Source organism: Condylura cristata, unplaced genomic scaffold (genome assembly GCF_000260355.1).
Source record: "Condylura cristata isolate star-nosed mole 26May11 unplaced genomic scaffold, ConCri1.0 scaffold00016, whole genome shotgun sequence".
In the NCBI taxonomy this organism is placed as follows: Eukaryota; Metazoa; Chordata; class Mammalia; order Eulipotyphla; family Talpidae; genus Condylura; species Condylura cristata.
This window is the reverse complement of record NW_004567117.1, coordinates 19,252,605-19,266,090: the sequence shown is the minus strand read 5'-3', so window position 1 is coordinate 19,266,090 and position 13,486 is coordinate 19,252,605. Positions and strand designations below refer to the sequence as shown.

The following is a 13,486-nucleotide window of genomic DNA, read 5'->3' as shown; positions in this document are numbered from 1 at the left end:
TCTGAAAATTTCTGATATTTCTGAAGAAACAACAGACCGGTTAGATGCAATGACAAATGCACTTTTCCCATTTCAAAGAATACAGAAACCATTTGCATAGTGTGAAACAGCTTGACTGGCTTGAGCATGTTTCCTACAATGATGTTGTTTTGAATATCGACCTAATTAAGGTCAAGGACAGAGTTTCAGAATTGATAGTGATAATCTGATCACTTGTTTTGTATAACCTCAAATTATATGAGGAAATAAATACCCACCTATGGTTTATGGTGAAATTCATTACTTTTTGGTCCATGATTTCTTTTCTTTTCTTTGGCTTTGATTCATACTCTCCATTGTTTTGACCCTTTGTGTTCAGATTTGCCCTTTATCTTTCTTTCTTTTCCCCCAGTTCCACTTCTTTTCCTCCTTTCCAGAAAATATTTTGAATCACTGACTAGAGGTACTTTGAAATTTTAAAATATCCCATAGTGCTATCCCATGGTATTTCAAGTTCGTGTTTTTATTTTTTTAATTATGTCTAAGCAGATATTTCTAAATTTGGTAAAAAAAAAAAAAAATGAACAAAATGTGGCCTGTAATTTACTTAATTATCATGAAAATGATTATATCCACCTCCTAATAAGAAAAATGACGCAGTTAATAATGCCAGTGTGATACTGTTTTCAAACCTGTCAGGTTGATAATGATAATTTTTAAGCATTTGATTTAAATTTAGGAAATGTGTATGAGGAAACACAATGAGCTATAAGTGAGAACAATTTGTAAAAGTTAGTTTGGCAATGCCTGTCAAAAATATAACTAGTTTGGGCCCTCCCTGGTGGCGCAGCGGGTTAAAGCACAGCACTGAGAATCTGAAGCCACTTCCGCATGAGTTCAATTCCCGCCTGCCCCGGAGGAGACCACATGGCGTGGCAGACCTCTCCTGACCCGCCCACTGCTTCCCTCAGCAGTGTACTTCGTTGATCTGCCTGTTCTGCTCCCCACTCTGTCTCTGGTGAAGCCTCTCACCACCCCTGAGCCTCTGGCCTGTACCCCAGTTCTGTATGAATAAATAAATAAATCTTTAAAAAAAAAAAAAAAAAAATATAACTAGTTTTTCTTTGGCTCAGGAATTCCACATTTAGGCGTTTCCCACCAAGATACATGCAGTTTACCTACAGTAAAAGGAAACTGACTCTTATATAACTGTGGTTACAAAATATTGGAATAAATATGAATGCTCATCAATCAGGAACTGGTCAAATCAGTGATGGCATTTGTACAAGCAGAATACTGTGCAATTTATAAAAAAGTGAGACCTTTTTTAGGGAATGAATAACTGTAAGAATACTCCCCTTTGCTTTGAAAAGAATGGCATATCGTGTGTGCAGGTAGATTGTGTCAGATATAATCACTGAATGGGTGTAGAAAAGAATGATGGCACTGCTCAGAAAGAATCTGAGCATAAGACTGGGAAGGAGACTTTTATACCCTCACGTGCTACTTGAAGTTTTTGGTGATTACGTATATTAAGTTAACCTTTAAACTCTTTATATCACTTAGAAAAAATGAAGTGTTTTGTCAACATTAGCATGATGAGTGCACAGTTTTGGCAAAGATGTTTTCAAACATTTGTAGGTGGATGTGAACATTTACATAAACCTTGTTAAGAGGCCATGTATTGGCCAGGGCAGTTCAAAATAACATCTGTTACCTGGCAACCTTACTGTCACATTTCAAGCCTGTACACATACATAAAAACAAAAACACAAGAGAATTTTGGAAGTTAAACCTTGAATGCAGGTGTAGATTTCTGCCAGTTCATATACTTTTTGGGTAGTGTGGCAACTGGCTTGTTATGTCTAACCCTTCGGTATTGCTCTTCTCTTCATGTATGGAAATGGCTCAGTGGTCCTGTGATTTGAACCATTTGGAAAGTTTTTCATTTGCACAGCTGACTTAAAACTATCAAATTTAATGATAGTGACCTGTCTCTTAATGTTGGGCGAATTCATTCATTCATTCACTGTTTAATAATCACCTACTTCATGTCACACAGGGTTTGGTGCTAAGGGCAACACACAGAGTGGCAGCATTCTGGTGTTTTCAGCATTCTGGAGTTCCTTCTTCTTAACCATTTTTTTAAAGATTTATTTATTTATGCATACAGAACTGGGGTACAAACCAGAGGTACAGGAGCAGTGAGAAGATTCACCAGAGACAGAGTGGAGAGCAGAACAGGCAAGTCTACTGAAATAACACTACTCAGGGGAGCAGCAGGCAGGTCAGGAGAGGTCTGCCATGCCATGTGGATCACCTCCAGGGTGTGGATCAAACTAATACTGAAGTGGCTGCTGCTAGCTTGCAGTGCTACATCCTTACCTGTTGTGCCACTGGGGAGGGCCCCTTCTTCTTAACCATTTTACTCATTTTCTCTTCACTTAAGTTGCTTTGGTGTTCTGGTGCCCTTCTTTTTTTTTTTTTTTAAGATTTATTTCTTTATTTATGCATATAGAACTGGGGTACAGGCCAGAGGTGCAAGGGCAAGAGAGGCTTCACCAGAGACAGAGTGGGGAGCAGAACAGGCAGACTAATGAAGTACACTGCTGAGGAAAGCAGCAGGTGAGACAGGAGAGATCTGCTGCACCATGTGGCTCACCTCCCTGGCTGGAGATTGAACTGAAGCAGTGCTGTGCTTTAACCCGCTGTGCCACCAGGGAGGACCCTCTGGTGCCATTCTTTTTTTTCTTTTTTTTTTTAAGATTTATTTATTTATTCATATAGAACTGAGGTACAGGTCAGAGATGTGGAGGGTGAGAGGATTCACCAGAGGCAAAGTGAGGAGCAGAACAGGCCGATCGACGAAGTAGGGAACAGCAGTAGAATATTGTTCACTTCGGTAATAGGCCCACAGAGTACCCGGAGGCCTCAACTCTCATTCTGTTTCTTTTTATTTACCCATAAACTTGGCCAGTTGCTGCATGGATGGCAATCACAGAAGCTGAATCAGAAGCTTCGCCACATGTTGTGCCTGTTACCACCAATGATGGGGACCCGGGAAGCACCATTTACCAGTGGCTCAGAACGTGCTTCTCACTGACTTCTGACCACAACTTCCCAGCCAAGGACACACACAAGAGGCCTGGCTTTAGCCTACCCTAGCTCTTCCTGTTATTTCTGTGCATCTCAGCATTGTTGCTGTCTTCTCAATTAGCAACATTTTTCATTTCTGACAAGTGATTTTTTTTCTCTAAGTAAAAAGGAGTGTGTTGTAACATAACTCTTCAGTGTGCACAGGTGCTTGAAACTTAGAGGCCCCAGATAGGAAAAGACTCAGACTGCTTTACCGTGCTCACTGCCTCCTTCATGTTGAGGTAAATCACGGTGATTATCTCGGACACAACACCCAAAAAAATAACATTTTCTGGATGGCTGTTACTTCTAGTCAACATATCGATTATGTGCTACAGCATTAGAAATGCATCTTGAGGGCAGCGTAGTACAATACCAATCCTGACCTTGTGAACACTGCCTTTAATTTATTTAAACCGTAATCTGTGAACTTACGATTTTGGTGGTAAAGTAGTCCTGGGAGCTTTGGGATACTGCAAATGGAAGAGCTCTCACAATAGAGACATTTTATGAAATCATCAAAGCTATTGTAAGACAATGCAGTTTCCTCCCTCTGCAGGAATGGAGTTTGACAGTAACATCTCAGAACAGATGTTTCCACCATCTCCAAATGTTTTTATTTGGTGGCACAAAGGCTCTGTTATTCATGAAATGGTCTGTTAAAAAATTAGTTCCTCCACGTGGGGGTTGTGGGAATATGTGTTACGTAAATTGATTTCACATTTTGGCAGGAAACTGGCACTTAACTCTAGATCGTCTCCATGGTTTGACTCAAACCAAAGTTTTGACTTCCCGGTCAGCATAGGAACACAGCAGCTCACCATATTCCCTAGTCTACTTCAAGTTAAGGCATTTGAGAATCTCCTGGTCTTTTATAAAAGAAGACAAGCCAAGTAACAGTAAATAGATGTTTGGTTTTATGAAATACAATGAGAATGTAGGCATTTATGTTTGCTGGTCATGTGCATGGTTCTAACGAGTTTCACTTTTATACCTTAAAATTCTTGAGCTTAGAATCCTATGTAAAGGAAAAGCTGTCATTCTAAGATACATGTGGGTCAGTTTAAGATGTGGTTTCAGGTACCTTACAAGTGTCTCAGTTACAACCACTCAGTGTTTTTGTGCATTAGGGCCTGGCCATTTCCAGGTCTAATATCCTGTCTTCTTGTCTTTTTCCTGATCTATGCTTCCCACTTCTTCCAGCAGAACAGAAGGTCAGCAAACCAGCTCCCTGTTTCTGTAAATAGAATTTGATTGGAATACTGCTGCTCTTATTCGTTTATATGTTGTCTGTGGCTGCATTTAAGATACATTCCCAGTTGAGTACTTGTGGCAGAGACCAGTTAGCCCAGAAAGCCTAAAATATTTACAGAACAGGTTTGCCAACCCCTACAATCGGAAGCTACATGTATACTGTGGCCCAATGTTTACAACATCAAGCCATTTGACATACTTATACTTAAAAGACATTTGTATTGTCTAAAGAATGTAATGTAATTATTTGGTTTTAGATAATTAAACATAAGACATGTTTGAAATAATAATAGTATATACCAACAAAATGAAACCACCACCACCAAAAAAAAAAAAACTAAAATCTTCCAGGCAGTCTGAAGAAATATATGGAAAACAGAGAGCAGCTGACTGTTAGATATGTACTAGTTGAAAGATTGACCAAAGGAATCTATTTTTGAAATGAAATGTGTTCAGACCTTTGCTGTTACTGTTGTTGTTATTCTTTCATCGGTGTATGTAAGTCTTCTCAGAATATTCCTTACAAGTGCTCCCATGCATATCCTGTGTCCATATGATTCTGAAGTCTTGTCCACTGAGATGACAAACAGAGGTAAGACTAGAAGCTTAGAGTTCAGAAAGCTCAGTTTGACACCACAGCATTCTAAACTTCTTCCTTCATTTGGTTCACATGCCAAAGTCACAGATACAATAGAAAAATATGTAAGGAATGCATAAAGAATAAGCCTCCAAATTCAGAGAAAAGGGAGATGGTGTTAAAGGGAAAGAGGTTATATCAAGAAACCCAAGGTCTCTTATTTGAATCAAAATATCAGCAAGACAACAAAAAGAAAGTGTAAGAGTTCTAAATCTTTAATTTCATATCCTGTTTATTTCTTACCCTGTGTAGAAGAGAGAGACACATTTTTCCCTTAGAAAGACTCTGTCACCTGATCTTCATTTAAAGACTTGAGCAGTATCTGCAATCACAGTTTTAGGGAACACAGATGTTCTGAATCTGTCCCTGAGAATTAACCTCTGGGCCACCAGGGAGACCCTTAGATTAGTAAGTTAAATAAAATTCATTTAAGTGACTAGAAAATTTATCATTACCTCTGTAGCTTGCATCGCGTGTCTGTTAGGCACCACTATTCCAGAGGAAAGTGTCTCTTTTAATGCAGAGCTGACAGGATGCAGTGACACGCTGTGGGTCTATGAATGCATTTCTGAAGGAACAAAATGGACTTTAGCATATGCACGTAGTTCTCAATGCAAGCTTGGCACATATACACATTCTCCCGTGTCCCAGGAAAATTTTTCTGAATTATCTAAATTAAAAATAAATAAAGTTATTTCATACTCATGCAAAGTTAATATCGTGTGCAGGTTTTATGCACTATCTCTGGTTTAATGATTGCTTGAAATGTGTTCACGTTCCAAATCTATAATTCTTTCCTTACTCTGCTAACAATTAGAAAATATAAATCATAATTACAGATAATTGGAGTGTTGGCACATATCCACTATCTCTGGCAGATGGTTCTGGTTGAACCTATAAATTTGAGTGACTGCTTCTGTCCTCTTGTATTTCACATGCTTTTTTTTTTTTTTTTTAAGATTTATTTATTTGTGCATACAGAACTGGGGTGCAGGCCAGAGGTGCAGGGGCAGTGAGAGGATTCACCAGAGACAGAGTGGGGAGCAGAACAGCCTGACTGCCAAAGTACACTGCTGAGGGGAGCAGCGGACTGGTCAGGAGAGGTCTGCTGCACCATGTGGATCACCTCCTGGGCAGGGATCAAACTCATGCTGAAGTGGCTTTAGCTTCTTAGTGCTGTGCTTTAACCATGAGAATGTGTATTTCACATTCTCATGCTGAAAGGTCATTGTTTCATCCTGGCAGATAACTTCAGCAGTTCATTCATCTAGTTATTCTTTGCTTCTGTTGGTCCTTAAAAAGTGTTTCTTGAGGTTGAATACAGTTTTCTGATAAAGATTTTTAAGTAGGCTAGTAATACACCTGCCACTGTTTTCTTTCTCTGCGTGAAAACATTCATTTCATGTTCTCAGACCATCCAACCTGTCTACAGTAATGTAATTGACCTTTTACTTACAACTTTTTAAAAACTGCAGTCAACTAGAGGGTTTCTTCATTGTTTGATAATCCCAAGACCAAAATAATTTTCTGTCTTTCATTTAGTAACCATTTATTACATACCTATTGTAGGTGAAGTGTTGTTTCCCCAAGTTTAGTCTTGAATAAGGTATAGATGGGACTTACAAATGTAAATAACCTGTAGACTCTTAAATATATGTCTCTAAAAGTTGGCAGAATTTAGACTTTATCAAGTATATTATGTACTTACACAGGCACACAAAAAAAATTCAAATGTTATCACAATTTTCAAAAAAATGTAAATTAATACAGAAAGAGGGGCTACTTAGTGCCTCTGAATTTACTAATGTAATAAAAATGCAGTGCTGGTGGATTGTGGTCCAGCTACGATGAACACTTGCTACTGGTAGAAACAGAAATTGATTTAGGCACTTTAAAAAGAAATAGAGTCATGTATACTAAGCACAAAGAATTGCGTGATGCCCTTTAACTTAATAATCCCTCTCTAAAGTGTAGTACAAAAACATGAGCCAAAAAAGAGAAAAGAAAATCCCTGTGCATCTCAAGAAGGGGAAAAGGAGCTGGGAGTTGCTCCGTAGTTTGTGCCTTAAATGCCTCAATCAATTCATCCTCAAAGCCCTGTGAACAGTCCCCATGTTACAGGCAAGGAAACAGGCTCAGGGGGATTAGTTTGTCATCATAAAAGTTATTAAGTGGCAGCTTGCACTTCAATTAGGCAACTATCTAACTCATGTAAGAATAGAAAAATAGTTAAATAACCATTATGAAACACTATGCAAGCATTATAAGTCATCTGGAGAAATATTAAAAAATATATAGGAGTGAGTAGAGTATAAAATATGTAGGTCCCCATAACTGTTAAGACCATATGCATAGACCAGGTAACGCAGACAAATGAAAAGCTGAATTTGTTTTGGTGACAAAATTTAAGTAAGTAGTACTAAAATTGCCATAATCTTTCGGACTTTGCTAAAATATTTTTTTGTGAAAGGTATTTCATTGAATATATTTCTACTGCATTTTCAACTGCACTATTTATATCCCTACTTACGACCAACGGTATACAAATGCTTATCTCAAGTCTATGTGCTTCCTCTACTATGTCCCGCTACTCTTTTTATTCTCTCCCCTCCCTCCCAAAATCTTGAGGCTCTCTTTCCCAACTAAAGCCCCTTGCACACCTCCTGATTCCTTCATCCCTCTTTCACATCTCATACTCACTTAACAGCTTCACAATCCTGCTGAATCCAGCTCTCTGCCCTCTCTATCATATGTTGGAAAACAAAACACAATCAGACTCTCTGGTTTCACTTCTAATTCATGATAATGAACCTGAAATGGGAACTTCCAAGGTATCAGTTATTCACTCTCACTGGATGTTTTACAATCTTCTCTTTCCTTCTGATGCTTCCCCTTTCAAAGGATGTCTTTCCACTTTGCTGGAAAAAGTGTAGCAATGAAAGGGAACTTCCACCATCTCCCACGGAGCTCAGCTTAGAACTCCCTGAGGGCAGGCTCTGCTCCAGTATCCCCTCTGCCTACTCAAGGATATGAGCTGGAAATTCCTGCCATCGTCATGGCGTCTCTCTGTGGATCATTCCATCTGCCTCCACAAAATCTGTCACTGCCTCCACCATCATCATCACAAAAAACAAGAACACTCCTCAGATCCCATATCCCCTTCCTACCTTTGCTTCCCTTCCAATCTCGTCTCCCCTGTATAGCAAAACCCTCTAGTACATGATCTGGTGTCTGTTCTTGATATTCCCAGTCTCCCTTCTCAGTCACTCTTAAATCAGTTCATTCAGGCCCAGCTATTCCACTGCTCATTTCAAAGTCCACAGTTCACACAAAGTATCCTGAGGCTTCATTTCACAGTCCTGTTGGGGGCATTTGACATCGTTTCTAGAACACCTTTTGGTCTTATTCCTACTCCCCTGACCAGTCTTTCTTAATCTCCTCAGATTCAAGCCTTAAACTTCTTCTCTGCCTATGCTGAAGGCCATGGTTATCGCCATTAGAGTGGCATGCCTTCAAGTATTGATGTGCTCGTGACTCCCAGGTTTATTATTTCTAGCCAGATCACTCTTTGGACCTCCAATATGTATGTCCATCCTCGAGCTCCTGGGACACCACATCTGTATATGTAACAGACACACCAGACCAAACTGATCCCCAGTCTCCAAGCCTGCACTCCCAAATCAGTTCATGGCAACTCCCTTCCTTTAGCTGCTCAGACCAGTCTCCTAATGCTTTGTCACCTCTTATAGACCCCTGCCATCTCAAACATGGATTACTATACCTGGTATCTGCACCTCAGTGCCTTGCCCCTTCACTGCCTGTTCCCACAGCGCATCCAGAGTGCTCATTCTGTGACTTGTTCAGTTCACCTTTCTCCACTCTTACCCACAGTGGCCCCCACCCGACACTGACAAAGAGCTCCAGTTTTTAGAAATCATACGTAATATGCCCACCTGTTTTTCTCTTTCATTGTCTCTCCTCTTCCTTATTACCCACCTGCTCCAGCCATAGTGGCAACATGCTAGACAGAACCTGCTATGCACCTGAGGGTCCTACTGTAGGCTGTTCCCATGTTCAGAATCCTAAGAATTCAGTCCAGTCCACAGCAAAGGGTCACGCCCCCGCCATACTTACTGTGAACTGCCCTTCCTTGTACTAGAACTTCTCTCCCTCTAACATGTGATAGTTTCATTTGCTGTGTTTATCATCTGTCTTCTGCCTATAAACTTCAGGAGGATGAAGATTTTTATCTGGTCAGTTTATCTCCAGCATCTAGATTGATGCCTCGACTTGGTAGATATGTAGTATAAATTAAAGTTTCCCCATGTTTTCCTTATGTCCCATACACTTGCAGAGATTGCTGCATACTAGCTTCTGATTCCTTCTGAAGATTTTCAGCATTTAGAAAATGACAACTTAGACTTGATTGCATATGGTCTTTCATTCTACCCTGAAAATAACTCCTCTAGAGTGTGGCAGTGGTAGTATAAATATCAAAGATATTGAAACAACATAAAAGGTCCTTGACATTTTTAGGAATACGTTCAAAGTTCTTCACAAGCCCCCAAATTATGAATACCAAGATAGTATATCTACTCTCATGAATTTCATGCAACGCAGTAAAAGGGAAAGGAGGGTGCCACATGTGGTTCCAGATGCTGAGGGGCTCGCTCACCTCCCACCCCCGCCAGCCTGTCTGTGCTCAGGCTTAACGCTGGCTGTAGCACAAATTCCAGCAACTCAGGCGCCTTCAGCATTGCTCACGTAGTGTGGGAACCAAGGATATCAATTCTTTGAAAGCCAGAGTTCCAGGATTTTATTCTATTTGTAAAAATCTTAAAAACCGAAAATGTACTTCCTCCATGCCACTCTAGGTTATAGAATGTAATATATGTGGGCTTTCTCACTACTAAAGGACAAGGTGCCTTGCTATCAGAAACAAAAGCAGCCGTTTCGAACAGAATAAATTTTCACTTTGAGATCAAATAACAAGAAAGCATCCATGCAGTCTGGTTGTGGACCTCTGATGATAAATGCTAAATGTGGACCCAAAAAATTCATGTTTGATATCATTTTTAAGCTGAATTTGAAGGTGCAGTCTAGTTTAAGAAAACCTCTGCTGTGGTAACTTTAAAAAATGGTCATGATCAGAAGTCTTTAACAAAGAAGAGTGGGAGGAGGGAAGGGATGCTGTCACCACGGCGACAGCTGTCCAGCGTAAACAGCTCACACGTCTTCCTTTTAATATGTATTTTAGGGCAATTCAAGCTGCTGGAACAAGACCGAGATATAAAGGAGCCAGTGCAATATTTCAACAGTGTGGAGGAGGTGGCGAAAGCATTTCCTGAGCGTGTATACGTCATGGAGGAAATAACATTCAACGTGAAGGTAACTCTGGAAGAACCAAATATTTATGTTCACGAAAATCATTTAACTTTCAGGTCACTGTGTACACAGTAAATGCCTTTCTGTGCCTCATAGGAGTGTTCGATCTTCCTAATGGGTTAGGGTCAGGGCTAAAATTAGTCTTTTTAAGAACAGCCTGTGCTCTTGTTGACCTGACACCCTGACAGGTTACTGCGCTTAATTCACATTCTCTTTTTCTAGAATAACAATTAAGGAAGATCAAGTGTTGTTGGAGGGTGGGGGGTTATAGGACATACTTTCTTCCCTAAAATGTGACAATTGTTTGGCCAGATTTTCTGTGCAGCTGGATACTCCGTTGGAGCAAGCAAAAGGCATGTGATGAATTCATACCGAGCACTTACTTAAAGAAAGAAAGGGAGTTCCTTCCAGAGCATGCCTTGACATCACATGAATCTCCTCCATTCTTTGTATGCTGTAGGCTACCTGTGTCCGTTTACTTAGGAACATTGATTTGTTGGTTGTTACCCAGGAATTATTTATTGACTCTTGATCATCAGAGAAAAACTAACTTAACATTTACTGTGCTGTGTTTGTCTGCCATTCTTTATGAGGCAGCTCCATCTCCTTCTATACGTTGAGCAGCCTCCTTTTGCTGGCCTGGCTGTAGCAGAGAGGCTGACCAGGCCAGTGACACCAGCAAGGCTCAGTCTGATGCCTGCAACTCCACAGTGTTTTTCTTCAGCAACATCCACAATGACACTAAAATGTTTTTAGAAAGTGTTCCTATTTAAAGAAAGTCCACCTAAGTCCTCTGAACATTTCAAGATCCCTGTTTCTTGGAATTCCATTCTGTATGAAAAGCGTCCTGAGAGGTGAGTCACTCCACCCACACTTCTCAGGAAGGAGAGGCGTGCCCAGGATGACATCTTCGCTGGAGAGATGCTCGCCTTTTCAGTTGGTGAAGCTGAGACATTCTTTTTCTAGTGGAAAATACAGATGCTCTACTCCCCTTTTCTAGTTTTACTGTTAAAAAAATTTTTTTTGTGTGAAATCCCTTATCAACCAAGTTATGCTTACATTCCAAAATTTGTACAATTTTTACTCCTTCATTTGTCCAGTATATGAGTCCTCAAGACATGTGTATTCATTTATGTCGAAGATTTGTGAGAATATGTTCATTTTCAAACTTAGCAAGATTCATTGGTCAGAAGTTAATCAAATCCTATTTTTATTAAAGTGTCGATATGCTTTAAATCTCTGAAGCTTACTTTTAGATTTACTTAAATGAGAAAAAATGTTTAGAATGTTTAGTACTTTACAACTATTTTCTGGGAAAAAAGTCATTTACTGAAAACTGATGAGAAATCAAGCATGACATTTTTTCATGAGTTTTAAGATTTCAAGCATTCAAATGTAATAATCTTTTGTGACACTTTGTTCATCTAAAAGATTTTTAAAAGATGCTTCCAGGAGCTATTTTTTGTGAATTATTATTAAAGCAGCAATAACTTAAAAAATAATACTGAACCAATAGATTCTGACACCATAATTGACCCTGTTGACTAATATGTATAAAATAGAGATGTCATTTAAAATTTCAGTGCTACAGTGTGAGTGTAGGAACTTGCATGTTTAAAGATGGGAACAATGGTAGATATCATGGTGTGTGTTTTACTTTAATTATATTTAAGATAAAAAAAAAAACATGGTTTTCAAGGATACAGATGCTTATATTACAAATTGACAGCATCCGTGTAGATCCTGGGATGGATCTGAATTGAGTCCCTGTGCTTTACATGCATAAGTCCTTAATACCGTTATTCTTTTACATACAAAGTTTAAGATGTTGCTGCATCCAGCTTGTTCTAATCAGTAAAACATCATTCAATTTAAAACATCATTCAATTCTATTCAGAGAAGAATTTATTGGGAAATTTGCATAAAGATGTACAAGAAAGATTGTGACTAGTAAAGAAAGAACCAGGTAAATAAGTGAACTGAGGAGATTTGGAGGGAAGATGTCTAGATACTACTATATTATCATAAAAAGAAAAATATTGGAAGTCGTGGTCCTCTTTTAAAAATTGGTTGTAAGTGTAGGCACATGCAGTAGAATAAAGAAATGATGTGCTTAAAATATTGCAGAAGAAGAGAAAAATAATGCAGCTTCTTTTTAAATACAGCAAATAGATTTGAGCACCTACTATATGTTCTGTGCTATTGTGGGCTTTGGGATTAAATAATAAATATGCAAATACCTGCCTGCTTGGAAATCATAGTGGATTGCAAGGGCAGACAATAAATAAACAAGTACAAGTCATGACAATTAAATGTAGTGCAGTAAAGTGCTTGGCAAATTGCAATCTTTGAGCAAGTCACCAATTTTCATTAAAAAGTTTTGTTAGAACACAGCCCTTCTGCACAATGCACGCATACATTCACTCACACATACTCTGAGGTGCTGTCTGGCTACTTCCACAATGCAGTTGTGGACTTAAGAGGTTACAAGAAACCATATGGCCCACAAAGCTTAAAACTCTGGCCTTATAAGAAAAAGCTTGCCAATCCCTGATTCAGAATGTAAAATCATACTAAATTCAGTAAACTTAATTCTTATATTTTCCACCACAGACTGTTTCACTTACTCTTCATTTAGTATGATACCAGTGCTTGAATATTCAGAACTCAGCACATGTAGCTATTTGTTTTTATTGTTATTGTAACAAAATAGCCTTTCACCTCAGGTACTTTTTTGGGAGTTCTGTCACACTAATACCTAGGGAATTATTTTGAAATATTCTTCCAACCTCCTAGAGGTGATGAGAAATCTTCCCACACATTTTTCCTGCCATCAGAATAATGACTAACAAACTGATTCTTAATTTAAGCTTGGTCTTTTTGGTGCCGGTGGTGGAGAGAAGGAAGGACTGCCCCCCTCACCCCCTCTTTGTCTTGGGTGACTGATAGCTCTTTGGGGGGGGGGAAGAGCACCCTGTCTCCGCTGCTGCCACCCAGAGGCTTTCTGCAGTAAATGACTGCTCCAGTCTGAGGGAGCCCAGTACCCTAATCTGGATGCTATAACGTTGCTATTTTTGGTTCCAGCCAGTGAGATCC

At 39.3% G+C, this 13,486-nt stretch overlaps 1 protein-coding gene across 2 annotated transcripts in view; it reads left to right on the top strand.

Annotated features, from left to right (window-relative positions):
• The window catches only part of GAREM (GRB2 associated, regulator of MAPK1), a 165,209-nt gene that overhangs the window by 125,599 nt on the left and 26,124 nt on the right, over positions 1-13,486 (top strand). For both annotated transcript variants that reach the window (XM_004683820.1, XM_004683819.1), the window contains exon 3: positions 10,263-10,393. In XM_004683820.1, coding sequence (XP_004683877.1) covers positions 10,263-10,393 — 131 coding nt within the window. The remainder of the gene's footprint in view (positions 1-10,262; positions 10,394-13,486) is intronic.